Source organism: Antechinus flavipes, chromosome 4 (assembly GCF_016432865.1).
Source record: "Antechinus flavipes isolate AdamAnt ecotype Samford, QLD, Australia chromosome 4, AdamAnt_v2, whole genome shotgun sequence".
Classification (NCBI taxonomy): domain Eukaryota; kingdom Metazoa; phylum Chordata; class Mammalia; order Dasyuromorphia; family Dasyuridae; genus Antechinus; species Antechinus flavipes.
Window position 1 is genome coordinate 103,825,584 of NC_067401.1, and position 17,185 is coordinate 103,842,768.

The window sequence follows — 17,185 nt, forward strand, 5'->3', positions numbered from 1 at the left end:
GTAGTAAATACTATAATGCATTTGTCTGTGAAAGGGACAACAATGGGATTGGAAGTAAATCAGGTCTATAAATTTTTAAATTGGAAATAGAACTGGCTGGTTGCACAAAAGTCGTTGCCATGATTTTAAAGATTTCTGGCAGTAATAACACAATTACTCTGTAAAGACTATACATCAGGAATTATGAGTATATGAGTAATAATGGAATATGGCATTATAAATGAGAACATTAATATTTTAGAAAAAATAATTATGGCATTTGTACAGAGCTGTACAAAAAAGAAATAGATCCTGACCAAGAGTTAAAGTATCTTGTTGTATAAAAATAAAAACACAAAGAGGGGTTATTTGTATAATCATTCCCACTTAGATTTGTGAAAATCTCTTGCAATCTGATGCTTGCCCCCCCCACCGAACTGAAATTGTTCTCAAAGGTCACCAGTGACGTAATTATTGAATGTAATTAGCTTTTCTCAATCTTTATTCATCTTGACCTTTCTGAAGGACAAAAAAGGGCTAGCCATTCCTTCTTGACACCAATCTTCCTTAGCTTGATGATGTAATCTTATGTTTCAAATTTGTTTTGTTCCCTTCTATAGCTTTTCTTCCTTTTCCATATTCTAAACATAGTGTTTTGTCTTTAATTCTTCTAGTTTCAATTATTTCCTCTATGTAAACAATTCCTCAATTTATATTTCTAGTTCTAACTCTCATCTATTGGACATTTCTACCAGAATAACCCACACCAAAATCTGCAACTCAACATTTCCAAACATAACCTTCATCCTAACTTCTCTATATCTAACCATACTGACAATCTTTTTTTTTTTTTTTTTAATTTTAATATCTTTTTATTGATAGAACGCATGCCAGGGTAATTTTTTACAGCATTATCCCTTGAATTCATTTCTGTTCCGATTTTTCCCCTCCCTCCCTCCACCCCTTCCCCCAGATGGCAAGCAGTCCTTTACATGTTGAATAGGTTACAGTATATCCTGGATACAATATATGTGTGCAGAACCGAACAGTTTTCTTGTTGCACAGGGAGAATTGAATTCAGAAGGTATAAATAACCCGGGAAGAAAAACAAAAATGCAAGCAGTTTATATTCATTTCCCAGTGTTCTTTCTCTGGGTGTAGCTGCTTCTGTCCATCTTTGATCAATTAAGGCTCTCTTTATCGAAGAGATCCACTTCCATCAGAATACATCCTCAAACAGTATCGTTGTTGAGGTATATAATGATCTCCTGGTCCTGCTCATTTCACTCAGCATCAGTTCATGTAAGTCTCGCCAGTCCTCTCTGTATTCATCCTGCTGGTCATTCCTTACAGAACAATAATATTCCATAACATTCATATACCACAATTTACTCAACCATTCTCCAATTGATGGACATACTTTCATTTTCCAGCTTCTAGCCACTACAAACAGGGCTGCCACAAACATTTTGGCACATATAGGTCCCTTTCCTTTCTTTAGTATCTCTTTGGGGTATAAGCCCAGTAGAAACACTGCTGGATCAAAGGCATACTGACAATCTCATAGTATTTTAAACTCAGAACCTTTCAGAAGTCTTTTTAAACTGTTCTCTCTCCCTCACCCAGCACATCTAACCAGTTGTCAAATCTCGTCAATTCTACCTCCACAAAATCTCTTGGATCCACCCCTTCCTTTCTATTCTCATCACTTTCTAGTGTTCTTCACAAGGAGTTTGTCTTGTGAATAAATTTCAGAAGATCAGTGAACTCAGATGGGGAAAATAAATGACATCTTTATTTCCACTAACCTCTGGTTTACTGTGTAACTTTAAGTATTTTATTGTATGCATCTTAAATCATTATTCTGAGAAAGGGTCCATAAGTTTTAGAAGACTGCCATAGGGGGTCTACATGAGAGAAAAAATTTAGAACTGCTGTCTTAAACTTTTGTTACCTCTTAACTGGACCATAACAAAAGACTTTTAATCATTTCTTATACTATAATCTCTCCCTGTTCCAAATTAGTCTCTATATTGCCAGGGCCATTTTTCTAATGTACAGTTTTGATCACACTATTCCCCAGCTTAAAACTGAGTAACATGTTCTCCCCATACCTACTGCAAATCTCAAAAAGTCCAAATCCTTGGATTAGGATTCAAAACTCTGCCCACTAGACTCCAATTTTGCAGACTACTTCATTTATTCTATATTCCTGCACTGTTTTAATGGCAAACTCAATAAATCACTATATCCCAAAATCAGCCTACCTTTCTTTCTTTGTGCCTTTATTTGCTCACCCTGTCAACATCCCTTTCACTCCCAACTAATCTCTATTTGACCATAAATTTTTCTCTAATCACTCTAAAAAAGGGAAGGGAAATTTTTCCCTCTCTGATTTCTAAAAAAATCAGTACTCTGACATCTCTATGAATTTACATTTGAATTTTTACTTTATTCTTCCCATTTACTCCACCCATTTATTGAATTGTAAACTCCTTAAAAGTTTTAATATCATTGTCTTACTGAGTAACTAAAATAAGAGCTATTTCAATTCAATTCATTTTTATTAGGCATCACCAAAGTTATTAAGAAAAAAAAACAACAAAAGAAATGCAATTATATAGCTAAGATAGTTTTTCTTGTAATAGCTGAACATTTTATACATCTATGGCTCTATCATGTTTCAACAGTTCAAAAAGGTATCACTTTTATACACTTTCCAGACCAATGGGAGATTTAATTCCAATACACAACTGTAATGTGCTTATCCAATTGAATTCACACTAAAATTATGAGTTCATACTAGATTCATCTGGGGCATATAAAATTGGAACATATCATATAGGTAAGGAAAAATCAAATTATTGAGGGCTAAGAAGCTTTGCCCTCTGCTATGATTAGGATTTAATGACATCATAGAGTTTCATGAATGAAATTGATCAATTTTCTTAAAATATTTTTATTCTTTACCACTGGTTGGCATTTCTCTTTTAAGTATGTTATCAATTTAAGAAAAATTTAAGTACTAGGCTGGACAGTTTTACTTTCTGAAGAATGTTATCAATTTAATAAAGAGTAAGTTGGGAGGTAAGGCAGATCACTAAAATGAACTCTACAATTTCTTTGACATTTACATACAATTCTTTTAGCTAGCAAAATTTAACTGCTTAATGCATCTGATCATTTATTGTCTAAGTCATGATTCTGGAAACCAAGTTACCTTAATACATATTATTATTATTAAGATTAAGAATTTATAATTAGGGCTTTATATTAATTTTAAATAGGCATTTTTCAAGTTCTCTCTATGAAAAAGTCAAGATGATCTGACAAAATCCTATATCAAGTTCATCAGAAAGTTATAGAATTAAATTTATAGAATTATAATGATAATGATAGTAATATTTATAAAGCACTTTGTAAGGTAGTATCATCATTATTATTATCCCTATTTATAGATGAGAAAGCTGAAGAAAAGTGACTTTTCCACAGTTATATAGAAAATGTTGGAGTCTGTTGAAATTAGATCTTCCTAACTCTAGATCCCGCACTTTATCTACTGGATCAGCTATCTACACAGTGCTATACATAGCACTAGCCTGTAGATTTAGAATCCTTCTAGGTAAATACACTTTGGGAATAACTAAACAAGCAATTTATTTTACATCATATCTTCTTTTTTTTTTTAATAACTTTTTATTGATAGAAACCTTGCCAGAGTAATTTTTACAGCATTATTCCTTGCACTCACTTCTGTTCCAATTTTTCCCTTCGCTCCCTCCACCCCCTCCCCCAGATGGCAAGCAGTCCTTTACATGTTAAATAGGTTACAGTATATCTTAGATACAATATATGTGTGTGGAACCGAACAGTTTTCTTGTTGCACAGGGAGAATTGGATTCAGAAGGTATAAATAACCCGGGAAGAAAAACAAAAATGCAAGCAGCTTATATTCATTTCCCAGTGTTCTTTCTTTGGGTGTAGCTGCTTCTGTCCATCCTTGATCAATTGAAACTGAATTAGCTCTCTTTAACAAAGAGATCCACTTCCATCAGAATACATCCTTAAACAATATCGTTGTTGAGATATGTAATGATCTCCTGGTTCTGCTCATTTCACTTAGCATCAGTTCATGTAAGTCTCGCCAATCCTCTCTGTATTCATCCTGCTGGTCATTTCTTACAGAACAATAATATTCCATAACATTCATATACCACAATTTACCCAGCCATTCTCCAATTGATGGGCATCCATTCATTTTCCAGCTTCTAGCCACTACAAACAGGGTTGCCACAAACATTTTGGCACATACAGGTCCCTTTCCCTTCTTTAGTATCTCTTTGGGGTATAAGCCCAGTAGAAATACTGCTGGGTCAAAGGGTATGCACAGTTTGATAACTTTTTGAGCATAGTTCCAAATTGTTTTCCAGAATGGCTGGATGTGTTCACAATTCCACCAACAATATATCAGAGTCCCTGTTTTCCCACATCCCCTCCAACATTCCACATTATCTTTCCCTGTCACTCTAGCCAATCTGACAGGTGTGTAGTGGTATCTCAGAGTTGTCTTAATTTGCCTTTCTCTGATTAATAATGATTTGGAGCATATTTTCATATGTCTATAAATAGTTTCAATTTCTTTGTCTGAGAATTATCTGTTCATATCCTTTGACCATTTATCAATTGGAGAATGGTTTGATTTCTTATAGATTAGAGTCAATTCTCTATATGTTTTGGAAATGAGGCCTTTATCAGAACCTTTGATTGTAAAAATATTTTCCCAGTTTATTGTTTCCCTTCTAATCTTGTCTGCATTTGTTTTGTTTGTACAAAAATTTTTCAATTTGATATAATCAAAATTTTCTATTTTGTGGTCAATAGTGATCTCTAGTTCTTCTTTGGTCATAAATTCCTCCCTCTTCCACAGGTCTGAGAAGTAAACTATCCTATGCGCTTGCAATTTATTTATAATTTCATTCTTTGTGCTTAGGTCATGAACCTATTTTGACCTTATCTTGGTGTACGGTGTTAAGTGTGGGTCAATGCCTAGTTTCTGCCATACTAATTTCCAATTTTCCCAGCAATTTTTGTCAAACAATGCATTCTTATCCCAAAAACTGGGGTCTTTGGGTTTGCAAACACTAAATTATTAAAGTTATTGGCTGTTTTGTCCTTTGAACCTAACCTATTCCATTGATCAACTAGTCTATTTCTTAGCCAATACCAGATGGTTTTAGTAACTGCTGCTTTATAATATAATTTTAGATCTGGTACAGCTAGGCCACCTTCATTTTACATCATATCTTCAAGATCTAATTTACACACTAGACTTGCTTTCCAGATAGTATATATTTTAGGAACTTAAAGCTGATCTCTTCCATCTTCAAAAGAACATGCAGCACGAGGAAATTCCATTCTTCCTCTAGAACAGGGCTTCTTAAAACTTTTTTCCACTCATAACTCCTTTTTGCATGAGCCCCAATATATAGATATAGAAAATAGGAATACAAATCAAAACATTGGCTGATTTAAAAAAAATCATAATTTCACAACCCACATATTCAATTACAAGACTCCATAATGGGGCAGTAAACCATAGTTTAAGAAGCTGGACTCTAGAAAACCAATCCTTGAGTCTTTAATCTCAAACTTGGGAACACCTGAACTTAGATCAAATGAGGAGTCAATAGTCTTCCTCTACTGTATACTTCTACATAAAATCTCTCTGTGCCCTGACTGCTACCAACTTTGGAATTCACAAGTTTTGGTTTCAGAATTTTACTCTGAGTTATATGCAGAGAAAGTTTAGGTGAACACATGTAATTCTCATATGCCACTAGGAAAAGGGAGAAGTTGGTAAAGAGAAATCTGATTCTTTCTCCTTTGTTGTACTCTACAAGAAAGGATCAAGGAATAGAAAAGGAAACTGATCTGTCAGCTTTTTTTTTTTTTTTTGGATTACTTCACTTTCTACATGGTTCTTGAATAGTGTCTTATTTGGAGCTATTTGTTGAGTTACTCAGGCAGGGTAGAATCAAAGAAAATGGAACTGGGGAGATTTATTTTGAGTAATTTCCTTGAGTAACAACAGGTGAGGATAATGACTCAAAGAAAGAAATTTACCCTTATGAATTAGCTCCCATGAGCTATTTAGCTGTATTAGGAAAGAAATTATCCTGACACAAGCAATGAGATAGCATTAGTCCATCTAATCCATGTGAATCTGGCTTCTTAGGGGAAGAGAGAAATCTGGACCTACATGGTACTAAGGGTTTGACTTCCAGTGGATTCTAACTATGTAATTTTGGGGAGTCACACATATTGAGAGTTCATACAAGTAGTTAGTTTACTTGCAGGAGGTACATTAGAACAACTTTGCAGTAACCCCTTGCCAGATTGGCCTTCATACTACAGAGATCTATTGCAGAAATTTTCAGATGGCACCTCCATTTTGGATTACCCTATGAAATTACAGAGATCATTTGTATAAGGAACTCAAATTGGTCAAGGACTCTCTCTTTCTTCCTCTCCATACATATTTTCATTTCAGTTATGTAAGACAGAAATGATATCATTTCCACTCTATTTCTGCCTTAGAGATGGGATACATTCTGAAACTCCAGGAGCTCCTTATTTTCTCTAGGATAAAATAAAAACCCCACTGTTCAGCTTTTAAAACTTTTCATGAACAGGCCCCAATCTCTCTTGCCAATCTCGATGGACATTATTCTCCCTCCTAAACTCTAAGCTTCAGCCAAACTGGCATTTCCCTTAAGTTTCCACACAAAACACTATCTTTGGTCTCTCTGTCTTAGCTCTGGTTACTCCCAATATTTGGAAGACATTTTCTGCCTCACAGAATCCCTTTCTTCCTTCTAGATACAGATCAAGAACCACTTTCTACATGAAACTTTTCCTGATCCCCTAAGTGAGTATCCTCTCCCAAAGAACCTTGTATTTAACTACTTTGAATGTATTTGTATATATTCTCTTTATATTTATTCTGTATGTAATTATATATATATATATATATAAAAATGTAAGCAACTTATGACAGGCGGTGAGTTAATTTATTCTTCATATTTTATCCTCAGAACAGTGTTTGTAATAAATGTTTGTTGATTGACTGCAATCTACCAGATTTAAGAAAATCTAAGGGATGTGTCATGTCCTGTATGGCTGGGTGTGACTAGAATACTTTTCCTTCCTCTTTGTGGAGCAATTACAAACACAGAACCTGAAGTATTCATGCCAAGCAGGTTGTGAGTATGTCTAAATACATCTGCTATGGCTTTTTTTTTTTTGCTTCTATTTTGTACTTATAGTTTACCATCAAAATCTTGAGTCCAAATCCTGTGGTCTCTCTTCTGTACCACGATACAGAAGAGAAAAGGCGGTCTCTTTGATAGGCCCAGGCTCTTCACAATGAGGAATATCTAGCACATGCTAAGTACTTAATAAGTGCTTGCTGATTGGCTAGGAAGTAGGCAGAAACTAAAGGCAGGACTTTGAATCAAAGCTGTTCTAAGAACAATGGGTAATGTAAAGTTTACACTTTACAAATAAAATACATAACATATTTCTCCTTTAAGAAGTAAAGGTGAATCTGTGTGAATTTACACATTTATGTATTAAAAGAAAATATATAACAGAATCACTAAGTGATATAAAAAATGACTAAAGCAGCTATTTGGATAGTTGAAATTAACTGTATTGAGAAAGAAATTATCCTGACGCAAGCAATGACATAGTATAAGTCCCAAATCAAGAATAAACAAATTAACTGAGAACAAATTAATGAATATGAAGCCAAAGTAACTAAGGTTCAAATCCCGGCTCTTGGACTTTCTAATTGAATAACCTCATGAAAGTCACTAAATGTCCCTGACTTCCATTTTTGTATCTGCAAAATAAAGGGGTTGAACAAGATGATCTTAAGTGGAAATCATGATGCACAAGACTATCTTCCTATTTCTTACAATAAAGCTATAGTATCTTCTATAAACAGGGGTAAGAAATGATGATGCACATCATATTAATCAATATATAAAGAAAGCATTAAATGTTTCAACAATGTTGCCTTCTTATTAGGCAAACTGACATTGACAGTTTAAAAGAACATGTAAACTGATTTACCATGGTTTATTATTATTATTATTTTTGCTGAGGCAATTGGGATTAAGTGATTTACCCAGGGTCATACAGCTAGGAAGTGTTAAGTGTCTGAGACTAGATTTGAACTCAGGTCCTCCTGACTTCAGGGCTGGAGTTCTATCCATTGTACCACCTACCTGCCTCTACCATGTTTTAAATAAATGAGTTCTCTTAAGGGTATGGATATAAAACAAATTTCTATTTTGGTTTCTACCACTATCATGTAACTTTAAAAAACTACCCTACATACTCAAAATCTATAAGATGATCATGGTAGCAAATGACAACACAAATGTAGTGTAATAGAAATAGCAGTGAGTTTGTAGTTAGAAAACCTAGGTTCTACTGATTGGGGAATGACTAAACAAATTGTGGTACATAGATGTAAAGGAATATTACTGTGCTGTGAGAAATGACAAGTGTTGATTACAGAGAGCATGGAAAGATCCACATAATTTGATGCAGATTGAAGTCAGCAAAGCCAATAAATCAATAAATACAATGATTATATCAAATGTAAATGAAAGAACCACACAAAAAATGAATGCTGCAGAATTATACACAAGTATGGTTCAAAAAAAGAGACATGAAAAAACATCCCCATCCCAACCCTTTGCGCAGAGGGGGAGGTTCACAAGTGTTATTCACTGCACATATTTTCAAACGTTTTCAATATACTGACCAATTATGCTGATTTTTTTCCCTCTTATTTTTCATTTTTTCTTTGATTTAAAAAAGAAAACAACTATTTGTTATATGGAAAAGCCCTTTAGGAGACAAGGACAAAGAAACATACTGAGGGAAATTATGATTATGTTTAAAAAAAATAAAAGAAAGGAATATTAATTTTTTAAAAAGAGAACTTGCGCTCAAATCCTACCTAAATTTTTTTTTTTTTACCACTTATGTAATTTTGGGCAAGTCACTACCTCTTTAAATCTGTTTCCTCTTCTGTAAAATGAGGTAATTTAAGTACATAATCTCTAAGGTCCCTCCCATGAGTTTTGGCTATGTCTTACAGCATCAGGACATTCATAGGCTACAAAGAACGTCTCTGTTGCCACAAAATCACTTGGCTTCCTCATATTAAATTAAGCCATATACATCCATTCTGGTTCTGATTGCTATTCATTTACTAACATGGCCTATCTTTGGAACAGCTGTATTGAATTTGTTTTCTTTGAACTCCAATAACCTCCAATTCAAATCATCATACTCTCATTGGGGGATATCATAGAAAATGTGGTTAAGGAAGGATTCCTAAAGCACTTTGAAAAATGATAGTAAAGACTGCTACCTCTGGAAACAAATTCTCCCTCTCCCATTCTAGCCCCAGCACACTGACATATCATGGATCTCACGGCTCTGGAGGTTTCATGGCAATGAATTCTTCTGTGAAATCCAGGACAAGTTCAATCTCACAAGGCTCTCTGAACAAACACTAACTAGACATGTTCTTTGATTTGGAAGCTGTTAAGACAATTCCAACCAGAAAAACTTAATTGAACAGACAAGCAAGATTCCGTACAGACTGATCCAGGCCTGCTACATTGCTCATAAAATATAGCATCACCCAGAAATTGGAAAAATACCAATAGGGAGTCTGTTCCCAAAAGCATCCCGCTGGACTATCTGAAATACCAGTAAGACCGTGGTAAAGCATTATTGCCCCAAGTAAATAGATGTTTACGCACCCAAGTTGTCCAGGTACTGCCACACAGATGGGGATTACTTTGGCACTGACTTTTCTAATGTGCTCTTCATGGTGCAGCCTGAATACAAGTGGTCTGCTAAACAATTGTACCCAGGCTGTATGGCTTCAAGATTTACCCTATGGCCTATGATCTAAAACTTAAGGCAGTCAGAAATTCCAACAGCCCCATCAATAATATCCATTGACATGTCTCTTCCTCATTCCCCAATATCTTAGCTTCCCCACTATACCTAAAGACACATATCTTTCCAGAACCAAGTTTTCAGTTTAAATTGGTAAGTCATCATTGTGGTGATGTGATGGGAGTGTGAAATAAAACAGAGAGGAAAGCAGGAAAAGAAGAAGGGAGGAAGGGAAAGAAGGAGAGAGAGAGAAAGAGAGGGAGAGAAAAGGGGAGGAAATAGGAAAGGAGAAAAGAGAGGAAGGAGGGAAAGAAAGGAAGAAGGAAAGAAGGAAGAAAAATTATGGCAAATGAACATTTACTATCACAGTTTCAAGATTAAATGTGCATAAAAATGTTCCCAATTTTAAGCTCTATATGAACTTATTACTGGTCATACTAGCATTACATTAAAGCACTGCATGATAACTGAAGGACATTGTACTTAGGAAAAGAGACCTCAGGGTGAAGAGCAGCTATGACACTTATAGTCTGAATGACTCCAGACAAGTAATTATCTTCTTCAAGACCATTTTTTCCTCATATGAAAAAGGAAATTAAAAACTTATATTAGATATATTATGAGGGTGGGACAACCACTAAGTACTTTGTAAATATTAAGCCAATATATAAATGTGAACTATGATAATTGGTAGAATAATTACAAAAAAAAAAAAAAAATGAGACTGATCCTCTCTTCTAAAGATTATTATCTTGCACTGACTGAAACAGGTTAGTTTTCAAAGTTGTATGAAAATTATCAAGTGATCATTTTCTAATTTAAGCCCTATTATTTTCAATGATACTGGCATTGAGAGGGGGAAAAAAAAACCCACCTTTTTCATTTAGAAGAATCTTTTTTGTTTTTTTTAAATCCAATCCAATCCATATAGGTTTAAGTTTGCCCAGCTGGAAATATGAATTTTGAATAAAAACATTCTGGATATATAATTATCTGGAAAGTTGTTTTTCTTGCATAGGATATGGGATACATTCCAATGTGTGAACCAAACTTTATGAAAATTACATTGCTGTTCAACTTTGGAGTACAAGAGGGAACTCTCTTGCACAACTGAGTCTATAGAGTCAAGAGATCTACATAAATTAGGACTGGAAAAATTAGTTTATGCTTTTACCTAATTATAAAGTCTTCCTTCCTAAGAATCAAGTATTCAGGCTCCCATGCATGGTATTCAATGAAAAGTCATAGGACCTACGATGTTCAACTTCTCTAATTCACAACCAATGATTCAATTTAGATCCAATTTCAGATGACTCCTACTTATGAAACACATAGATTTTATCCATACAGACAACTAGAACTAAATTTTGGTCAATAAACACAATTAACTTAAGAGTACTTAGAATTTCACCATTTAATTGGGCCACAAGAAAGGCCATAGAAAGCAAGGATAAGAGAGACATACCAGAATCTTTTCAGCATTAAGGGAAAGCAAGGAGTCACAGGGTGGTGATCCTTTTGGCTCACAGTCTGAAGAATCATGGAAGTTCAAAAAAGATGCTTCTGCAAAACAGAAATTTTTCTGATTATTTTCTTCCCACTGAATTCAAGGCATTTCAACAAGTATTTAAGTCTGACTTAAGTAAAAAATTCAGAATTGTCTCAAAACTCAATTAGGATAACCAGTAATTTTGTTGGTGAAATTATATAAGTACAGATGCTATGGTAACTAACATCTTTTACCTCATTATCAAGACAGCATATTCCACCTGCACAGATAAGTACATTCAAAAGGTAAAAATGAGAGAACAACAGAAAAATAAGCCACAAGAGGATAATTTAAGATCGTGAGATAAGTTACCCAAAGGACTAATAAAAAACTTCTCATTAGCAAACCAGCAAATATTTATCAAGCAACTCCAATGTACCAGGCACAATATTAGGAAGGTATTGTCAGGGGCATAAAGCAATGTAAATTTAGCCTATGCTGTCAAAGATGACATTTTGGTCTGGAGAAGATAATTTTTCCATCATATATGTCTCTTATTTAATATTTTGAGTTCTGAGAAAACAAAGGTTTTTATGGGTTAGTGATGTCAAGAAAGGCTTCATAAAGAAGGGAGGATCTGAACTAAAGTTCCCAGGACACAGGGGGAAAAGAAAAAAAAAAAGTACATTTTGAGCAGAAAGAATAATTGTACAGATGAAGGCATGGAAGAAAGACAGTACAAAGTTTATATGGATACTGGAGGGAAAGGCTCCTGTCAAGGACATGAGAGATCAAAAATCTACAGCAATTGGAACCAGATTAAGGAAGTTCTTGAAAGTCAGGGGTTGGGATTTTTATCTTTTTTCAAATAAGGAGACATTTGAAGTTTTAAAACAAGAAAGTGACAGAAACAAAGCTATGTTTTAGGGATGCTAATTGGGCATGTACAAGGAACTGGAATATCAAGATATCAATTAAGTAGGAAAACTAATTGAGGCTATGATAACAATAGAAGCAAAAGACTAATATAAGGACTTGAACCAGCAATATTATTGTTGTTTGTCCTTTGTTCTCAAAGAGGACCATGACATCAAAGAGGGGATGCCATGACTTGCAAGTGATCTGCATTTTAATGATGGAGGGCTGTGCAAGGTCACCTGCCTCACTTTCCGCTCCAAAGCCAACTGGATCCAGTGGCAAAATATGGATCAAGAGGGCTAGCGATGGCCTGGATGAAATGGAAAACCATTGCTTTTTAAAGCTAAGGTCTTCAACAGGTCAGTGGCAAAAATGAAAAAGGAAATTTACTTCAATGGATCTGGGATCAATGAAGAAACATTCCCTAAGCACCTACTGCCAGGAAATCATAAGATCTCCTTAAATGTGAATACTCATTTCAAAATGCAAATCATTACTTAGTTTTATTTTTTCCCCCCTTGGGTTGCAATGGCCAAATAATTGATCACAAAGTAGCTAGGCTACTGACAATGAGCTTTTCTGAGGCTGTAAATTTTTCCATAATTAGCTATGCTGGTCCTCAAAATGTGGATTCAGTCTATTTAGAAGACAATACTTGAAATCTTTCCAACTTGACAAAACCCACTAGAACTGGTTACCTGGCATATCTTTAAGAAGTTAAGTCACCTGTGGATTATAATGAAGCATCCAGAATAGGACTTAGGTGACAGGGGAAAATGGGAAAATATTAAAATGAAAAATCAATAAGGATTTTACTCCTGACCAGCAAATGGGGTGGAGGAATAGGGAGAGAAGGAAGAGAAATAAAAATATAAAGAATAAAAAGTAAAAGATAAAAAGGTCTTTTTTTTTTTTAAATCTCAGTAACTAGGGCTACTATACCATTGGTAGATACAGGAATTCAGAAGAAAGATACTCCCCCCTCCCCGCCCCCAACAAGACCAGTTTGATCTTAAATATATGAGTTTGAAGTAATAGTAGAACAAGTTAATTGTAGAACAAAGATTGAGAGTTATCAGAGACCTGAAGAGATCATTTACGTGGACCTTCTCCTAAAATTGGAATCTCCTCTAAACCTGTGGTATCAAAGTCAAATAGAAACACAAGGGAACTGGGGGGCTACTCTATAAATAAAGATCCCTGCAGAAAGCATATTGACATTTTAAATTATTAAAAACATATTATAACAACATTAATTTATATAATACATATGATAATGATATATGTTTTGGTATGTTTTTGTTATAATATTTATATGTATACATTTATTATATTATTATTATCAATTAATATATGAAATATTTCTCAATTACATTTAATCTGGATCTGACAACACTGGCTTTCTGTTTGATACTTCTGTTCTAAACCAATCCAAACATAATTTAAACCTCTGGCTTAAAAACTTAACAATGATAAGGAAATTGTTACTATAAGCTATAAGAAGCTCATCCTTATCCCACCAACCTTTGTATTCTTGTAACTTTCACTCATTAATTTAAGTACTTCCTTTTGAAGCAAAAGAAAAAAGTTTACTTTCTATTGCTCATGACAGCTCTTCAAATGTCTGAAGTTAGTTAATATGTGGCACCTCAATCTTCAATAATTTCATTTCCTTCAATCATTTCAAATACATGATTCCAACTAGCTATCTCTAGTTGAAAAGATGTTCCTGGAGTGTTGAAAGTCAACTTTTCTCACTCTACCTACAACAACTGCTGTTTTTAATTTTCAGATTTCAGATGTTGTTCTTCTAGCTGCACAGAATCTTAGATATAGGGCTGGATTAGGATTTCTGTCATGCAAACTATTAGCTTTTGATAAGCTGGTACTTATGCTCATATAGTGCTTCAAGATTTACAAGACTTTAAGGGCATTTTTAAGGGCATTTCATTTGGTCCTCACAACAACTCCATAAGGGAGCTGCTACAATAATGCCCCATTTTATAGATTAATTAATTAACTGAGGCTGTGAGAGAATATCTGACTTGCCCGACTCACAGTTAAATATGGATTGAAACAGATAGTTGCTGAAGTTGCTTCCAACTCCCAAATTCTGTGATTCATGTGACACACTCATCGTGGTAGCTATCCTGTATCAGGTTACCATGTGTTATTTAGTTTTAATTCTATCTTCTCTTCCTTTTTTTTTTTTAAATGCATTTCTACTATTAAGCAACAAAGAGAAAAGGACTCTAATAATTTAACTTGTTATGCAAAAAGGGTGATCACTTAAGAATCATTTCAATCCTCAAGCACTATCTACATGTTATTTTATTACTAATAGTTTTGAGTGAAGGAAAAGATTTTATAATTCTACTTTACCTACCTGTATGGGAGATATATGGCATGAGGGTTGATACCTTCTAGGCAATTTAAGATTTGCAAAACACCTTGGATTACTTAGAAAAAAAAGAGTTCTGTTCTTCATTTCAAATCATAATGATAAGAATCTGAAAAGGCTTTGAAACTCTTCTTACCAGTTTTCATACTTTCCTCTCCTGTGAGAGATCAGATGCTTTTTTCTTCTAGTCAACTATAAACAGTTTCTTTTTCTGGGTGTTTTACAATCTGGGATCAAAATAGGAAATAGTATGACTCAATGGATCTAGCATCAAGGGAAACTCTCAAGACATCTGAGTTCTAATCCCAAATCCTGGCAACATTATCCTGTATAACTTGCTCATGGCAAAGGCATTAATGCCTCTTGTTTTTCACAAGGTTGGACTCACCTCACAAGGACAATGCATGAAATAGCAAAAAATTATAATAAACGAACTCCCCAAAATGAGTATCAAACACATCAATAACAACATGTGCAAGGTACACAAAAGTGAAAAGATCCTGTTTCCTTGCAAACAGTATTTACTATTCTAAAATATTTTATGAGCCTATAAGTTTATCTGGGATAAAAGTTCTTAACTTGAAGTCTATGGACAGATTTCAAAGGGTCCATGAATTTGTATGAAGAAAAAAATTACATTTTTATTTTCACTCACCTCTAACAAAAATTTAACATTTTTATGAACAATTTTAAAATATTATTCTGAGAAGGGATTCCTGGGTTTCACCAGGCCACTAAGAGGGTGTATGACACTGAAAAGGTTAAGAACACTAGATCTAGATGTATCAACAAAGAAACAGGTCTACTGAAAATTATGTATAACAAAAGGAGAAAACTGTTAAATAAGCCAATCTATTTTTTGTGTTTTGCTGGATATATTTATATTTAAAATAAAATTTAAAAATTTATTGTAATAAGTGTTTTGCTGAATTTTTAAGATGAAACATTGTCCAAATGATCAGTGATCAAAGGATATGAACAGGCAGTTTTAAGAAGAAAAAAAAATTATAGTTATATTTAAAAAGTCACTTTAAATCACTATGTATTAGAAAAATGCAAATTAAAACAATTCTGAAGTACCACCTTACTATTATCAGATTGCCTAATGGAAAAAAATGGAAAATGACAAATGTTGGAAGAGATGGGGAAAAACAGAGATGGGGAAAAACAGAGACACTAATACATTATTGACATGCTCTATTCTGGAAAGCAATTTGGAAATATGTCCAAAGGACTATAAAACACTGCATATCCTTTGAGACTACTAGGTCTATACTCCAAAGAGATCAAAGAAAAAGGTTTGTATGTACAAAAATAACTATAGCAGCTCTTTTTGTAGTGGCAAAGAATTGAAAATTGAGAAGAGGTCCATTAGCTGAGTAATAAATGAGTGTGTTTGATTGTGATGGAATACTCTTGTTCTAATAGAAAAGATGGTGAAAAACCTGGAAAGACTCCTATGAACTAATGCAAAGTAAACGTAGCAGAACCAGAAGACCACTGTATATAACAATGGCAAGATGATCAGATGTAATTGAGCTATTCTGATCAATATAATAATCAAAGATAATTCTAAAGAGTGATAAAAAAAATTCTGTACATCTCCAGAAAAAGAATAGAGGGTCCATAAACACAGATTGAAACATATTTTTAAAAATCTTCATTATTATTCTTGGGGTCTTTTTGGTTTTGCAACATGGAATTTTTTTTGCATGATTGAACATGCATAATCTATATCAAATTGTTTGCTTTCTCAAGGAATGGGAAGATGAAGAGAGCATGTTAAAAAAATTTTGTCTACATGTAATTGAGAAAAAATTAAATTTAAAATAATAATTGTTTAGCTGGCGTATTATTCTTATTCTTCACAACAACCATGCCTATTTTTCTTTTCTTTTTCTTAAAAATGTTATCTTAAGACTATAGCATAATAGGAAAATTAGAAAATTAGGTTTGAGGTATTAATCCTGATGTGCTTCTTAAAAAACAAACTCACTAACTGAATATGAGCAAATTAACCTCTTTGGTCCTCCAGTTCCTCATCTATAAAACTAAACTAGGTGATCTCCAGTTAGCATAACTGTAGCCCCAATGGCTCCAAAGTTCAAAAATTTGACTTGTAAGTCTAAAGAAAAAAAATGAATGTTTAACAGAAGATGCAAAAGCAATTGTTTTGCTTTTAAAGACAAAAAATAGTCCTCTTCAGATCACAAATTTGTGAAGGGTACATGAAGATTAATCAGAATGCAAACATCATATACAATGGGAACCATCATCTTCATATTAATCATATTACAGAATGATCTTTCTGAAATCATCTGGAGAGCTGACAATTTCCCCCCCACAAGTGCACTATGGCATACTTCCAATAGAAGGGCAAAGTTCCAGTACACAGAAGCTGTGCTTCT

General features: G+C 34.0%; 1 protein-coding gene and 1 pseudogene across 2 annotated transcripts in view; one reads left to right on the forward strand and one right to left on the reverse strand.

Annotated features, from left to right (window-relative positions):
• Positions 1 to 17,185, reverse strand: part of TTC13 (tetratricopeptide repeat domain 13) — an 82,791-nt gene that overhangs the window by 55,541 nt on the left and 10,065 nt on the right. For both annotated transcript variants that reach the window (XM_051993637.1, XM_051993636.1), the window contains exon 2: positions 11,435 to 11,532. In XM_051993637.1, coding sequence (XP_051849597.1) covers positions 11,435 to 11,532 — 98 coding nt within the window. The remainder of the gene's footprint in view (positions 1 to 11,434; positions 11,533 to 17,185) is intronic.
• LOC127559209 (casein kinase II subunit beta-like) lies at positions 43 to 10,032 on the forward strand (annotated as a pseudogene).